This window comes from Helianthus annuus, chromosome 17 (genome assembly GCF_002127325.2).
Source record: "Helianthus annuus cultivar XRQ/B chromosome 17, HanXRQr2.0-SUNRISE, whole genome shotgun sequence".
Classification (NCBI taxonomy): domain Eukaryota; kingdom Viridiplantae; phylum Streptophyta; class Magnoliopsida; order Asterales; family Asteraceae; genus Helianthus; species Helianthus annuus.
This window is the reverse complement of record NC_035449.2, coordinates 167639870-167656882: the sequence shown is the minus strand read 5'-3', so window position 1 is coordinate 167656882 and position 17013 is coordinate 167639870. Positions and strand designations below refer to the sequence as shown.

General features: G+C 38.9%; 1 protein-coding gene across 1 annotated transcript; it reads left to right on the top strand.

The window, feature by feature from the left end:
- Positions 1-12503: 12503 nt before the first annotated feature.
- On the top strand, positions 12504-13538 carry LOC110925193. Its single transcript, XM_022169162.1, has one exon. It carries the CDS (start codon positions 12504-12506, stop codon positions 13536-13538), a length of 1035 nt encoding a protein of 344 aa, XP_022024854.1.
- Positions 13539-17013: the final 3475 nt, after the last annotated feature.

The window sequence follows — 17013 nt, the reverse complement described above, 5'->3', positions numbered from 1 at the left end:
GATTTTGCAGATGAAGGATCACATACAGCAGCAGGATAATACCAACGAAAAAATTCTCAAAGAAATTGGAGATATCAAGAAACATAAAAGATCAGCGGGGGATCATTCCCCATTGATGCCCAGGTCTCTGAATTTCGACACTACAGTCATAACCTCCCAGCATTCTGCAGCTCCGGATGTCCAATACTTGGGTGGAATAAGAGGAACGCATTACGGATCCTCAGCAATGACCCAGGCCCTAGGATCCTATTTTCAACCAGCAGGATCCTTCTCTCAGCTTCAAGGATCCTTCGCCAGCTCAGGAGGATACATGGGGACGCAGCCAGTTCAAGGATCCTCTCAGGTTCAAGGATCCTCTCATGTTCAAGGATCCTTCTTTCAGCCTCAAGGATCCTCTCAAGTTTTCGGATCCATGGATTATCCTCCAAGACCCCCGCTCACAGCACATCAAGGATCCAATGTCTCTCAGAATCAAGGATCCTTAAGAAGCTTGCATCTTGGAATTTCAGATGTCCATCAAGTGGATTTTATCCCAATGCAGACCATTGCTTCTTCTGGCCCTTCAGTTATAACAGAATCCCGACAATATGGATTCACATCTGGGATTCCGAACTTGAATCCACCGGTAGGTAACTGATGCGTGTTAGAGTATATATGTTTTAGGTATATATTTTAAGCCCCTTTTACACTTTTTAGCCAAGTTTTAAATTTATAAAACACGATATTTACTAACACTAAACACACATATGGGCAAGTGCACCCATCGTGGACGTAGTATAGTGTTGGTAAGATACCGAGGTCGTCCAAGGACACAAGAGCCTTTAGTACCAGTTTATCCTCAACATCTAATCAATCAAAATGTTAGAAAAAGGTTTTTAAACTAAGAAAATAAAACTAACTAAAATGCTGAAAAATAAAATAAAAATAAAACAGATAGACAAGATGAATCACTTGGATCTGACTCGTGTGTAGTGTAACCTTTGATTATTTTTGCACTTTAGCACTTGTTTAAGAGATTATCTTAGTTATTGTAGTAGGCCTCTCTTTTGAAGGCGACGTTACCCACAACCCAGTAGTTTGAGTCAGCAAGGATACAATCCTAAAGGGTCGGATTATTGAAAGATAATTAATTAAGTTATTAATGCATAAAGTGGTAGGCCCCTCTTTTGAAGACGACGTTACCCTCGGCTAAGTAGTCTGAGTCAGCAGGGATACAGTCCTAAGTAGCCGGGTTAAAGTTTTAATAGTAGTTTAACTTATGAGGGGGTCAAAGAGTTTGGACCCCCGCCATCCAATACCTTTGGGTATTGAAGGAGGTTCTACTAAATTTGACCCAGGTCCTTTGCAGGATCTATACACTGAACAATGGCAAGACTCTTACCAAACCGTTCCCTTAACCCCCGACCAGGTAGCCAACATACCTCCATATAGACCGTGGAGATATGAATGGTGAAAATCTTTTATTTTATATAGACAGTAAAATAATGCCAAGACACCACGGGCAAATGATAAGGAAGAATCACTTTCAACATAAGAAACTAGTAATTAAAGTCATTAATACAAAACCAATTAAAAAGTGCAAAAGATTAAAAATAAAAAGTATTACACTAAACACTTGTCTTCACCAAGTGATGTAAGAGACTTAGGCAAACATGGCCTTTGATTGTCAAGAACTCTTACGATCAATCTTGGATCCCGAGATGACTCACACACTCTATGATGGACAATGGATGATGGTGGTGAATGATGGTGTTGTGATGGTGGTGGCTGAAGTGTGAGAGAGGTGGTGTGCCAAGGGATGAGTTGCAAGAGCTCCAAACACTCCTATTTATAGGCTGAACAGAAGCTCGGGCACGACCCCGTGTCCGCTGGGCACGGCCCCGTGTCCATCCGCGTCTCTCTCTTCATTAATTGCAATTCGCAATTTCATTAAATATGTCTGCAGGAAGTTGACCACGGCCCCGTGTCCGCTGGGCACGGCCCCGTGGTGGGCAATAGAAGCTTCTATTACTTTGTCTTTTCTGCTGACACTTGGGCATGCCCCCGTGCTCACTGAGCACGGGGCGTGTTCAGCCTTCTGTCTTCTTTGTTTTGCTTGGGAAGATGTTGTCGGGAGGTCGGGCATGCCACTTTTGTTCCTTTTCTTGTATTTATGTTAGATTTAGCTGTCTTTTTGCTTCTTTTGTTCATTTGAGCTCATTTAATCCTGAAAATACAAAAGGAAGACAAAAGCACACTTTTTCCAACATTAGTACTAAAAAGGGTTAGTTTTATGCCACAGTTGATGTAATTTATATGTTGCATTCTGTGCACATCAAATACCTCCATACTTGAATCTTTGCTTGTCCTCAAGCAATACTCTTTATACTGTGGCTTTTTCACTCCCAAATGGAATGAGTAGAAGAGAAGGTTTTTGGACTTGTCATAGAGTGTCGGGATTTCCAAGATTCTTTATTAAGTTTTATTTTTGTTTATTTACAAACCTATTCGTCATGATTTATTAAAAACGTTTCATAAGATAAATTACTTATTAGGGCATAACATGCCTTTTTAAAATTCCATTTATATACAAGTTCACATACCTCACGGGGGATCACTCAACACTCGGCCGAAGGTGTATTTTTAGTGAATCACTCGAGAGCGGCATGGAACTTACTCCTACCATAGGCTTGCCAAGCAATCAATCCTCCTCCTTTTTAACTACATACCTTTGTAAATATCAAGAGGACTTTTTTGGGTGAAGGGTTAGGCTTGGGCTAAAGGTGGATGGTTGGGTTAGTGGTTAGTAAAAGGGCGAAAAGCGTAAAAAGCATCGGTTTTTTAAAGACTTTTTATTTTTTCACAATTTTTTTTTTTTTATTTTGATGAACCATTTCTTTCAAACAAGGTTAATTTTGATGAACTTGTTTGTTTATTTGGTTTCATCAACTTCTTTTTTTTTTTTTTTGAAAAGTCATAAGAAAAACCGAGCTTTGTTACTAAAAGAAAGGGTTAAAATAAAAAGGTTTAGGTGGGTAAAAAGGGTGATTGTTTTGGGTTAAGAAATGAAAAGGTTTAGGCTCAAAGGGGTTAACTAGGGGATTTTGGGTAGGTGGTAAAAAAATGAAAAATAATGGTATAGAAAGAAAAAAAAAGGGTTAGTCCTAATGCCTCCATCATTTACTTACTCGGGTTTAAGTTGTTAAGGACCGGGAATGCATTGTCGTGGCAAGTTCTAGAGTCGTACGAACCAAGCGGCTATTCACACAAGAAACGAAAAATGAGCATTTAGTGTAAAGATATGTATTTGTATGCTCAATAAAGGCTCAAAACTCACTTTTGTGGGAATGGGGTTTTATGTGATCAAGTATATATAATCAAATTTTAACTAAGCTTGTCATGCCGTTTCATAATTTTCTTATGTTGGTCTTTTTATCACGACGCTATCGGTTGTAAACTTGTAAAAATATAACCTTGTTAGAACTTGAATTCCCAACTTAAACTTGGACAAGTAAAAAATTTTGAAAATTTTTGAAAAAAAAAATTGGGGTGATTAGCGGTTCCAATAGAGTTTTGTGTAAGGCTTGTTAATTAGGACTTGTAAGATTCAAAGTTTTATCATCCCCCCACACTTAAATTACACTTTGTCCTCAATGTGTCCCAAAAATAAGTTTTTAGGTTGATTGAATGTGTAAAAGGGTGTCAAAAGCAAAATTTTATGTTACTGGCATCCTGGACACGGCCCCGTGTTCAGGTGCCAGTGACAAAAATTAATAAAGAGAAACAGAAGCCTGGACACGGGGGCGTGTTCAGTGAACACGACCCGTGTCCAGTTACCTGAACTGGGCGATTTCTGCAGACTGTGCAGCACGGGGCCGTGTTGGGCGGACACGGCCCGTGCTGAACTTGCTGTAATGAAGAAATTTTTGTCGGATGGCCCTGTTTTTGTGCATGGGGTGATGTTTCTCATTTCCCTTGTTATCATTCACCATCCCGAGTGTGTTTTATTTATTACAACATCATCCAAACCTTAAAACCATCATTTCATTTAAATCATAGAGAGATACATAGTCCTAGGAAATTAAAAACAAAGAAGAAATAAAAAGTCAAAGGTCCTAAATTAGATAGGTCGAGTAATATATAAAATTATCATAAAGAGTCCTATTTTCTCATTAAGAACCAAAATCCCGAGAATAGATTCTCGGTATTGTAGTAGGACTCTTGGCCGAGGGTTATCTTCCTAGATGTTGTTAAAGCCATTCTTCTATCTCTCTTGGGAGGAAGAAGGCGGTTTCGTTTTCCTCAACATCTTGCGGAGGAGGGGAAACACCAACCGGGACTCCTTGCAATATGTCTCGAGGAGGCCCTAGGTGCATGGCGTACCACTCGGCTGGTATGATGACTTCAGGTACCACGTTCCATGCCCTTTGGTTTATTATAGGCACCAAAGGAGGAGATGCGAGAATGTTCAACCTCTGGTGCAAGAGGTTGACCTCCCGGAGACACCCTTCTAGTCCCACCGTAAGATGGTTGATGCGGCCGACCAATGCTTCTTCCACCCCCGTCATTTCATCAATAGCTTCTCTTAAGGCGTAAACATAGTTTACAAGAGAGTCTTCCGCCGTTGATGACCTCCTCCCATGTCGGTTGTTTCTTGATGAAGACGTTCCGCTTGTTCTACTCACCATTCTGGGAAAACAGACCGAAAAGAACTCAATTTTTACGAAACAGTCCCTCGGACACGGCCCCGTGTTCAATGAACACGGCCCCGTGTCCAGGCGTCTGCAGATTTTCAAAGCAAGGAATCTTGGAGTTTTAAATTATTTTCTTGGTTCATAGGTTAATTTTAAGCATAAATAATTCAAAACAAAGTTGCATAACTTATTTTAAACAAGACCCCTTGAAGAATACCCTTACAAACACCACAACAAAGGTTGGAATCATGAAGCTTCCAAACTTTAATGGAGGTGGTGATAGAAAATCGAGGAAGAAGGCAATGGATAAAAGTGGAAAAGACTAGATGGTTCTTGAGAACCTTCTTTTAGAACATACCTAGGATAGTATGAGTGAAGATCTCAGGAATCTCTGTCTTTTGAAGTGGTCCAAATGAGCAGGAATCATGCTGCATTTATAGAAAACGACAGCACGCTAGACACGGCCCCGTGTCGGCTGTACACGGCCCCGTGTGCAGACAGAATCCTGACACATTTTTGTCCGTATTCTGATAAAATCAGAAGAGAATCTTTTGGTGGACACGGGGGCGTGTTGACCTGGGCACGGCCCCGTGTCTGGAAGCTGTCTTATGGAGTTTGCATATTTTAAGGAACTTATCCTAATCGGGTGGTTCCTTACTGGATGGAACAACCCCAAAGTGCCTAAGATACCTTAATTGATCTAGATTAAGACGAGAACGCAAGAGGTTGTCGGTGAGGGTGATTCCTATGCTAAATGTAGGTGGACAAGTCCAACCCTTTTCCGGGCTCTCGTTAAAGAAGGTGTATGCCGAATCGCTCAGGTCTATGTATGCATCGAACGAAGTCGATGGGGAGTCCTTCACGGCACAATCGGCACAAGGACGACTATCGTCCAAGTCTTCGCTAGAGTTGAAGGTATTGTTGGGAGCAACGAGGTTGTTTGAATGCGACCCCAACACTTCTTCTTGGTCATCGTCTTGAGATGAATTAAGGAAATTTATCTTAAGTTCTTTTAACCAATTAAGAACCAGATCTTCTAGTTGAAATAGTTCATCAAGAAGCATTTCTCCTAAAATATCCGGTTGGGCACATTCGAGGGAGAGATAAGGATTATTTTTACTTTCGCCCCTCTTAAGGCTACAGGCAAACGACGGGTCTATATAGTGGGGCTTATAATTTAGAAAATAGCATTCTAATTCTTTATGACCGCCTCCACATAATTGACACCACGTACCATAAGAGTGCCGAAAGTAAAAAAAAATCATTATCACTCATTTTTGTGTCAGAAATTACCAACCGTCGGGATCTTACGGTTCTGTTTTCAGTAACTGAATTTTGGACACGGGGGCGTGTTGAGTGGGCACGGCCCCGTGTTCAGCTTACTGTCTGACTTAAAACAAGATTGCCAGTTCCAATGATTGGGTACGGGGTGTGTTCAGCGGGCACGGCCCGTGCTGAGTTCTGCAGAAGCTGAAAAATTAAGAAAATCCTAAAAAAAATAAATAAAAAGAAAATAGAAAAAACGATTAGGCCGTTGATTCCTAACTTTCTTAAAATCCTTGTGTCCCCGGCAGCGGCGCCAAAAACTTGATGCGTGTTAGTGTGTATATGTTTTAGGTATATATTTTAAGCCCTTTTTACACTTTTTAGCCAAGTTTTAAATTTATAAAACACGATATTTACTAACACTAAACACACATATGGGCAATGCACCCATCGTGGACGTAGTATAGTGTTGGTAAGATACCGAGGTCGTCCAAGGACACAAGAGCTTTTAGTACCGGCTTATCCTCAACGTCTAATCAATCAAAATGTTAGAAAAATGTTTTTAAACTAAGAAAATAAAACTAACTAAAATGCTGAAAAATAAAATAAAAATAAAACAGATAGACAAGATGAATCACTTGGATCCGACTCGTGTGTAGTGTAACCTTTGATTATTTTTGCACTTTTGCACTTGTTTAGGAGATTATCTTAGTTATTGTAGTAGGCCCCTCTTTTGAAGGCGAAGTTACCCTCAACCCAGTAGTTTGAGTCAGCAAGGATACAATCCTAAAGGGTCGGATTATTGAAAGATAATTAATTAAGTTATTAATGCATAAAGTGGTAGGCCCCTCTTTTGAAGGCGACGTTACCCTCGGCTAAGTAGTCTGAGTCAGCAGGGATACAGTCCTAAGTAGCCGGGTTAAAGTTTTAATAGTAGTTTAACTTATGAAGGGGTCAAAGAGTTTGAACCCCCGCCATCCAATACCTTTGGGTATTGAAGGAGGTCCTACTAAATTTGACACAGGTCCTTTGCAGGATCTATACACTGAACAATGGCAAGACTCTTACCAAACCATTCCCTTAACCCCCGACCAGGTAGCCAACATACCTCCATATAGACCGTGGAGATATGAATGGTGAAAATCTTTTATTTTATATAGACAGTAAAATAATGCCAAGACACCATGGACAAACGATAAGGAAGAATCACCTTCAACATAAGAAACTAGTAACTAAAGTCATTAATACAAAACCAATTAAAAAGTGCAAAAGATTAAAAATAAAAAGTATTACACTAAACACTTGTCTTCACCAAGTGATGTAAGAGACTTAGGCAAACATGGCCTTTGATTGTCAAGAACTCTTACGATCAATCTTGGATCCCGAGACGACTCACACACTCTATGATAGACAATGGATGATGGTGGTGGATGATGGTGTTGTGATGGTGGTGGGTGGTGGGTGAAGTGTGAGAGAGGTGGTGTGTCAAGGGATGAGTTGCAAGAGCTCCAAACACTCCTATTTATAGGCTGAACAGAAGCTCGGGCACGGCCCCGTGTCCGCTGGGCACGGCCCCGTGTCCATCCGCGTCTCTCTCTTCATTAATTGCAATTCGCAATTTCATTAAATGCGTCTGCACGAAGTTGACCACGCCCCCGTGTCCGCTGGGCACGACTCCGTGGTGGGCAATATAAGCTTCTATTACTTTGTCTTTTCTGCTGACACTTGGGCACGCCCCCGTGCTCACTGAGCACGAGGCGTGTTCAGCCTTCTGTCTTTGTTTGTTTTGCTTGGGAAAATGCTGTCGGAAGGTCGGGCATGCCACTTTTGTTCCTTTTCTTGTATTTATGTTAGAGTTAGCTGTCTTTTTGCTTCTTTTGTTCATTTGAGCTCATTTAATCCTGAAAATACAAAAGGAAGACAAAAGCACACTTTTTCCAACATTAGTACTAAAAAAGGGTTAGGTTTATGCCACAATTGATGTAATTTATATGTTGCATTTTATGCACATCAGTAACACTTTTAATAATTCATATACCACTAACCATGGCCTTATGCAGGATACAGGTATCAATCAAGCTATGGCTAGGGAGTTACAGAAGCTTAAGGATATGATATCCAGCGTTCCAGGAGTGGTTAAACCCATTCCTGAGATTGCAGATGGGAGCCATAAAATATCTCATTTTGCACCACCTATTTGTGATGCTGAGATACCCAAAAGGTTCCAAATACCAACTATGAAGTTGTATGATGGCTCAACAGATCCTGAAGAACACGTGGCTCAATATAAAGAAAGGATGGAGATCAACCCCATCCCAGAAAGGTTAAAAGAAGCATGTCTTGTGGAAACCACACTAGGGGCAGGGCATTATTCTCAAAGTTCCTGAGAACAGGATATTATTGGCCTACTATGAAGAAGGACGCTGTGGATTATGCTAAAAGATGTGATCCTTGTCAAAGATATAGTAATATCCTTCATCAACCAGCAGAGCTCTTGCATCCTATATGATATACGTTAAATTATACATGTTTTTATACCCCAAAACACTTCCGTTTTAAGCATTTTTGACCGAAAACAAGACGGTTAGGTACCAAAATCGGTACTTTTATATTTTCAGGTCTTAAACAGAGCATAAAGGAAAATTCTGATGAAAACGGACAAATTCTGATGCATTTCTGATGAAACGGGCAAAATTCTAATGACTGCCACGTTTGGCACTACCGTGCCACCGGCGGCACTACCGTGCCGTTTCTCCGATCTCGAAAGCACTGCCAGTGCGACTAGGAGTGCCGACTGTTTCTCGGGTCGCACTACCGTGCCACCCGCGGCACTACCGTGCCAATGCCAAATCAAGGCTTCTGACCAACATTTCTGATGAACGGCACTACCGTGCCACCCGCGGCACTACCGTGCCAATGCCAAATCAAGGCTTCTGACCAACATTTCTGATGAACGGCACTACCGTGCCGATCTGATGACCCAGGCAACTCGTCCACTAGTCCACTTGGCTGACGCGGGATCGCTGAAACTGACGTCACCCGACAAGACCTGACCGCACGGCCGTGCCGAACTGAAAATTGCCTATAAATAGCAGCATTCGCTACTGATCAAAATGTTGGGTTTTTCTCCATGTTTCTGGGCGATTTCTGGGTTCCGAAGCAGTCATGATCAGACCCATTTGAAGCTTAACGATCGAGTGGAAGCATAACCGATCCAACCCATCAATTCCTTGCTTGTTTATGGTTCGATTCCTTGTTCTCGAACATGTATTCTGATCATTTTGCAAGTATTGAGCTGATGTTAGTTTATGTTTAATGTAGTATATGTAATAGTAGTTATAAACTTGTTTCTTGAATAATCTTTATGTTGTAATCTTGTTTGTATGATACTTAAGTACTTTTTCATGTTTGAATCTTCATGATTATATAATGAACGTTTCATTGATGTTGAGTTTCTGATTATGTTTGATTATTTTGGATAATGAATCTGTGGTTAGTGGGATAGTAACTATTTCTTGATTAATCACTTGTTTGTAAACTTATTTACACCATGAAACTCGAGAGGGGTATTGGTTTTATCTAAGATATATCTTATTTTGATTAGGAATACTTTCTTACACGTAAGGGTTCTAACGAATTATATGGTGTTGATTACATGTTCTTGCATGCGATTTATGATCCTTGTTTAGTAGTTTTGGTCTGAAATTGCTGACATGGTAGATTTGTGTTCAAGACTTGTAAAGGTGAAATATGTTGTTATATGATCTACTTAAATGCTTATCCTCGTGGCTGTATTGTGACCATCGGTATTGCTTTCTTTGATAAGTGAGGTTAGAAAACTCCTAGCGATGACTAATCTATCTTTAAAGGTTTACATGAATGAATATCAATAGCTCGCTAAAGAATGATTTTAGGTGGTTAACGTGTGTTTATCGCGTTAACTTTCCGAAGAAGCATCATGTTAGAAAACTCCTAGCGGATGACTAACTGTCTCGAAATTGGAAAATTGATTAAGTGCTTTTGTGACATATCTGATAGATAACATGCTTAGGTTGTTTGTGAAACAAGATATTAGTATATTTATGTTAGATGTAATTTAGATAACTTAGTTAAACAACCAATCACTTATCTTTTTATCTGGTAATCTAATGACAAAGATTTAGTACATTATAACGCCCGTGTTCCATGGATCGATATCTGGCTCTTACCAATACTTTGCTGCATATATGACGGGATACACTTGTCCTTTGTTGTGTGTGTTTTAATGTTAAGGTATAAACCATTTTTATAAATATAAAACGCATTTCGTCGGGCGCGCGAACATACTGTAAATAAATGTATATAACCGCCCACGTCACTATACCCTCTTCTTGGCCATTTCTGAGACGGGGAATGGATATAGTTGGTAAACTTCCCAAGGCACCTGGTGGAAAAGTATTCATGCTTGCTATGACTGACTATTTCTCAAAGTGGATAGAGGCTGAAGCCTTTGCTCAAGTCAAAGAAAAAGAAGTGATATCCTTTATCAAAAGAAATATTATTACTAGATTTGGTATTCCTTCTGAAATTGTCTGTGATAATGGATCTCAATTTATTGGGAGTAGAACTACTAACTTTTGTAACAGCTGGGGGATTAAGATGATAACATCAACACCAGTCCACCCGCAAGCCAATGGCCAGGCAGAATCATCCAACAACTGTTAATATCTGTAAATTTTTGTATTTATTTATTTTCTTTTACTTAACTGTTTAACTAACTTTTGTTTTCTTTAATTTACTAACTTGTAAATACCTAGCCTGGCACGCCCACTAGGACTAACTTTTGACTAACTTTTCTTTTCTATTTTACTAACCAACTAACCACTAACCAACTAACTTTACTAACTCACTAACATACTAACTTTTTATTTATTGTTAAACTAACATTTTTATTTCATTTATTTTAATTCAGTTATGTGTTCGGAATCAAACCATTTACTGGCAATCATTTAATTCAGTATTTTAATTTCAGTAATTTCATTTCTGTACTTCATTCATTTATTTCATTTATTTATTCCATTTCAGTATTTCTAATTCAGTATTTTAGTTATTTTAATTCAGTCATTTCATTTCTGTACTTCATTCTTTTATTTATTTATTTCATTCCAGTACAGTTATTTCAGTATTTTATTTATTTCAATTCAGTTATTTCATTCCTGTTTATATTTATATTTATGCCCGTGTTCGGAATCGAACCGCTTATATATTTATTTATTTATTTAATTCATTCATTTATTTATTTATTTCATTTCATTTAAATTCATTTATTTCAGTTACATTTATTCATTTATTCATTCTTGTTCATTTGTTTATTTAGTTAACTGCTTTTTTCATTCATTTATTTGTACTCAATTGTTTATTTATTTACTCCACGAAAATAAAACTTTCTGATAAAATCATCAGATTTTCTGGTAAATTCTGATTAATTTATCAGATTTTCTGATGGATTCTGATAAACCCATTTGATTTTCTGGGACAAAAATTTTCACTTCTGATGAATTTACCGGATTTTCTGGTAAATTCAGATGGATTTATTAGAAATTCTGATAGAAAGAAATTTTCATCATATTTTTATCAGATCTTATTCAATTTTCTGATACAAAAAAAAGAGAGAGAGACTTTCTGATAAAATCATCAGATTTCTGATAAATTTATCAGATTTATGATGAAGTTCTCAGAATTTCTGGTAAAATATAAAAATTTCAGATTTTCAATGAGATAATCAAATTTCATCAGATTTCATCAGATTTTTATCAAATCTCATCAGAATTTCTGACAAAAAAATGAAGTTTCCTCAGATTTCTGATAATTTTTATCAGAAATTATGGTAAACAAACAAAAACAGTTATCGGGTGTAAATAAGTAAATAATTCAGTAAATATTTAAATAGATTTGCTTAATATCTTGTATATATATGTATATTATGTAATAATATTATTATGTATACTTATTTCTTATATTATTATTATGTTCTTTTTTCTGTATAATGCCTTCCTTTTTATTTGCAGGTTAATGTCCACAAACCCTGTACCCGCTATTGCTGAGCTAGCCAACGAACCAGAAAATAACCTAAGAAGAAGCAGGCGGCTTCGCGAAAGATCACTTGTCGTGGCACAAAGGATTGCGGCCGCAATCGACGAACCAGTGGTACTTTCTGATAGCGAGAGTTCAGAGGACGACACAGGAAGCATTATGGCAGAAGACGACCAGCCTTTGAATGAGACCGGCCGTCCAGGAGGAGAGGGCTTGCTACCCAGCATCGCCCGACCTACGATAGCAGCACCGAGTTTTGAAATAAAATCCAGTATTATTAACATGTTACAAAATTCTGTGCAGTTTGATGGGAAGGATCATGAAGATCCGGGTCGACACATTGCTTCATTTCTCGAAGTGTGCTCGGCTTTCAAAATACGAGACGTTTCTGAAGACGCAATCCGTTTGCGGCTCTTTCCATTCTTTTTGTGAGACAAAGCCCGATCTTGGCTTTTGTTACTTCCAGCAGGGTCCATCACGACTTGCAACGAGATGACAGATCTTTTTATGCAAAAATACTTCCCTCCGAAAAAGACAGCTAAGCTAAAGAACCGTATCATGACATTCAAACAGGACGAAGGAGAATCTCTACATGCAGCTTGGGAGAGGTTGAAAGATCTTCTGATCGATGTTCCACATCATGGGTTGTCCAAAAGACAACTTGTATTGAACTTCTACCAAGTACTCAACTACGACTCACAAGAACGCATAGACGTATATGCAGGAGGCGATCTTGAAACAAAAACACCAACGGAAGCCTACGCAATTATAGAAAAAACTACTTTGAAGTCGAGTTCACGTCACAGTGGAGTGCGAAATAAAGCATCATCTATTCCTGGAGTTCATCAGGTGGATACGTATACGGCTCTTACAGCGCAGATCGGAGCTTTGGCTGCAAGGTTTGATCAAGCTCAGAATGTTTCGAAGGTACAATCATCATGTGAGCAGTGTGGAGTGTCACACGAGCCAGGTACTTGTGAGCAGGGTGTTATGTTTACAGGCCACGAGGAGGTGGATTATATGGGCAATCAAATAAGGCCCCAAAATAACCCCTACAGCAACACGTACAATCTGGGGTGGAAGAATCATCCAAACTTTGGGTGGAAATCCGGTTCTGGGAACCAAAACCCACTCGGACATGCTCAACGGGCTCCCGCGCCACAGCAGCCCCAGGGACAGCCTTACCAGTCTCAAGGTGAATCCTTCCAGCCTCATTACCATCATCAAGGCTCCGGGAGCAGTTCCCAGCCTCACGCCTCTCAGAGTAACTCTAAGCTAGAGGAGATGATGACACAACTGTTAGGAAACTTCAATTGTGCTAATCAGATTGCTGAAAACCGCTACCAACAACACGAGGAACGCTTCATGGCCCAAGAAGGGGAGATGCGGAGTCAGAATGCTTCTATACAGACCATTGAGAATCAGGTTGGACAGTTGGCTAAAATGTTGTCTGAGAGACCCCAGGGTGGTCTCCCAAGTAACACAGAGCCAAATCCGAGGGGGCATGTCAATGCCTCACACACGTAACAAGTGTGGGGGAGAAGGAGTCTAGCTATCGACTCGCTGACAAATTTAGCGAGCGTGTTTTCACACGCTAAGGGTATTGTTTGTAAATATTAAATTTATCGCATTTATTTCCTTGTTCGTTAACTTTTTCTGTTTCTAGTAGGTTTGAACAAGATTGATTCATGTCCTGTGAAGTTTTGAAGTTAGTTTAAAGTTAAAACATGTGAAACCTTGCAAAAATGGCAAAATCTATTGAAAAAAACGGAGTGAGAGCATTCTGTTAGTTCTGTCTGCAGAATGTATAGATAAAACACAGCCGTCACCTGATCCGCACGACTGTGCACTTCATAATCACATCTGACCAAGAACAACGTGCATAAGGTGGTCGTCGGATACGTAATACCGTGTGCACCGATTGCACTACCGTGCATAGCGGCACAACATTGCGAACCACTGTACACAGGTTGATGCGAACGTCCGTGTACGACTTTTTAGAAACAGTAATTTTTCAGGGTATAAAAACGACTTTTCTGCAAAAACCCTTCAAAATTACTAAACCTGGCCGCACACCCGTTCTTGGCTCTCCCACTCCTAAAAACAACCAATTTTTGCAAGGATTTAACTCAAATCTTCAATCAAGGTATGATTCCTTACTTGTTTTTAGTGTGTGTTTATTTTTGTTGAATAATGGATTTGGTTTTACTCATCTAACGGTTTGATCAATAGTAGTGTTTGCTGTTTTAGTTAAGTGACGTACTTGGCAGGTTTGTAAGGAATGCACATAGAGTTGAGAAGACTTATATTCAAAATCTATTTCATACAAGTCTACTCCAACTCTGAGGGAGTACCTCTATCCTTTTTCATATTATTAGTTTAGCTCTTCATAATCGCTTAACTAATACGTGTTTCACATTGGGGACAATGTGAAGTTCAAGTGTGGGGAGGGGTTAAGGTTAACTTTGTTTGTCCTTGAGTGTCCTCGTTTTTGTATATATTTATAAAAAAACCTTTAAAAGATACAAAAATGGTCAGTTGTGTTCTTTAGAAAGCATCGTATTTGATCAAAACCGACAAGCCAAATCGATTTTTGAAAAAAAGATAACTAAAAGCGTGATGAAACAAAAGAAAGACTAGCATGTTTACCTTTATATTTATACCCATTACTTCCGTTTACGTGAGCATATTTTTGAGCCTTTACTGCTTTCTTCAATGCTTCTTTGTTTTTGCGAAAAATGAGTGAGCCGGATGTTTCATGTAATTTAGAACTTGTCATTTGTATACTTTTCAAGATCATGAATATGTGAAATTGCATGAAAATGACGGAGGCACTTAGGATACCCTTTTGTGTTAGCCTTTTTCTTTGTTTATATCCCGCACCCAACATTATCCATTAGTCCGCCATGTTGAGCCTATTTTCAGTGTTTTTTCAATTTTGCCCAACTACTTAGCCTACTTAACCAAATTTAGCCTTTTTTATTTTTAAACCTTTGTGTTAAAACTCGGTCAAAGTTATTTTCCAACTAGCCTGTTTGTAATTATTTCCTTGATGTTGAAAAAAAAAGAGAAAAAAATAAATAAATAAAAAAAAGAAAAAAAGAAAATAGCGATCGAAAAACAGATCAAAAGACGATCAAATTAAAGCAATTTTAAGCACTGAATAGTACAAATATGTTGTTTAGCTCGAAAAGGGTAAAAACGTCTTTAAGCGTTATTTATGTATAGTTGTTGATTCATTTACGCTAGTTACAAATAACCGCCGAGTTTTAACCATTTAGCCACTTTCAAATATCCATTCCATACCCTTAACCATAGCCTATCATTACAACCCATCAAAGACATCTTGATTTATGTTTTTCACATATTAATTGGTGGAGATTAGATCTTTTGACAAGCTTATGATATTGCATGATTCATTGACTAGGCATCGAGTGTTTAACATACACATTATATGTGTGATTCAAAAATTTAACCGAGTGTGTGTGAACATTGTGAGAAATGTAAAGATTTGTATGCTAAGTCAATCGAAAATAGAATCATTGCTTTATAATTATCCTTTCAAACATTCAACAAAGCTTGTTTGTTTTAAAAATCTTTGATGATGACTTTTTGAAAACCAATTTGACCACCAAACAAATTAGAAACCTTGTAAATATTCAGATTTAATTCCGTGTTTTATTTTAAGTTTACTTGAGGACAAGCAAAGTTCAAGTGTGGGGATGTTTGATATACGTTAAATTATACATGTTTTTATACCCCAAAACACTTCCGTTTCAAGCATTTTTGACCGAAAACAAGACGGTTAGGTACCAAAATCGGTACTTTTATATTTTCAGGTCTTAAACAGAGCATAAAGGAAAATTCTGATGAAAACGGACAAATTCTGATGCACTTCTGATGAAACGGGCAAAATTCTGATGACTGCCATGTTTGGCACTACCGTGCCACCGGCGGCACTACCGTGCCGTTTCTTCGATCTCGAAAGCACTGCCAGTGCGACTAGGAGTGCCGACTGTTTCTCGGGTCGCACTACCGTGCCACCCGCGGCACTACCGTGCCAATGCCAAATCAAGGCTTCTGACCAACATTTCTGATGAACGGCACTACCGTGCCACCCGCGGCACTACCGTGCCAATGCCAAATCAAGGCTTCTGACCAACATTTCTGATGAACGGCACTATCGTGCCACCCGCAGCACTACCGTGCCGATCTGATGACCCAGGCAACTCGTCCACTAGTCTACTTGGCTGACGCAGGATCGTAGAAACTGACGTCACCCGACAAGACCTGACCGCACGGCCGTGCCAAATCCGCACGGCCGTGCCAAACTGAAAATTGCCTATAAATAGCAGCATTCGCTACTGATCAAAATGTTGGGTTTTTCTCCATGTTTCTGGGCAATTTCTGGGTTCCGAAGCAGTCCTGATCAGACCCAGTTGAAGCTTAAAGATCGAGTGGAAGCATAACCGATCCAACCCATCAATTCCTTGCTTGTTTATGGTTCGATTCCTTGTTCTTGAACATGTATTATGATCATTTTGCAAGTATTGAGCTGATGTTAGTTTATGTTTAATGTAGTATATGTAATAGTAGTTATAAACTTGTTTCTTGAATAATCTTTATGTTGTAATCTTGTTTGTATGAAACTTAAGTACTTTTTCATGTTTGAATCTTCATGATTATATAATAAACGTTTCATTGATGTTGAGTTCCTGATTATGTTTGATTATTTTGGATAATGAATCTGTGGTTAGTGGGATGGTAACTATTTCTTGATTAATCACTTGTTTGTAAACTTGTTTACACCATGAAACTCGAGAGGGGTATTGGTTTTATCCAAGATATATCTTATTTTGATTAGGAATACTTTCTTGCACGTAAGGGTTCTAACGAATTATATGGTGTTGATTACATGTTCTTGCATGCGATTTATGATCGTCTGAAATTGCTAACATGGTAGATTTGTGTTCAAGACTTGTAAAGGTGAAATATGTTGTTA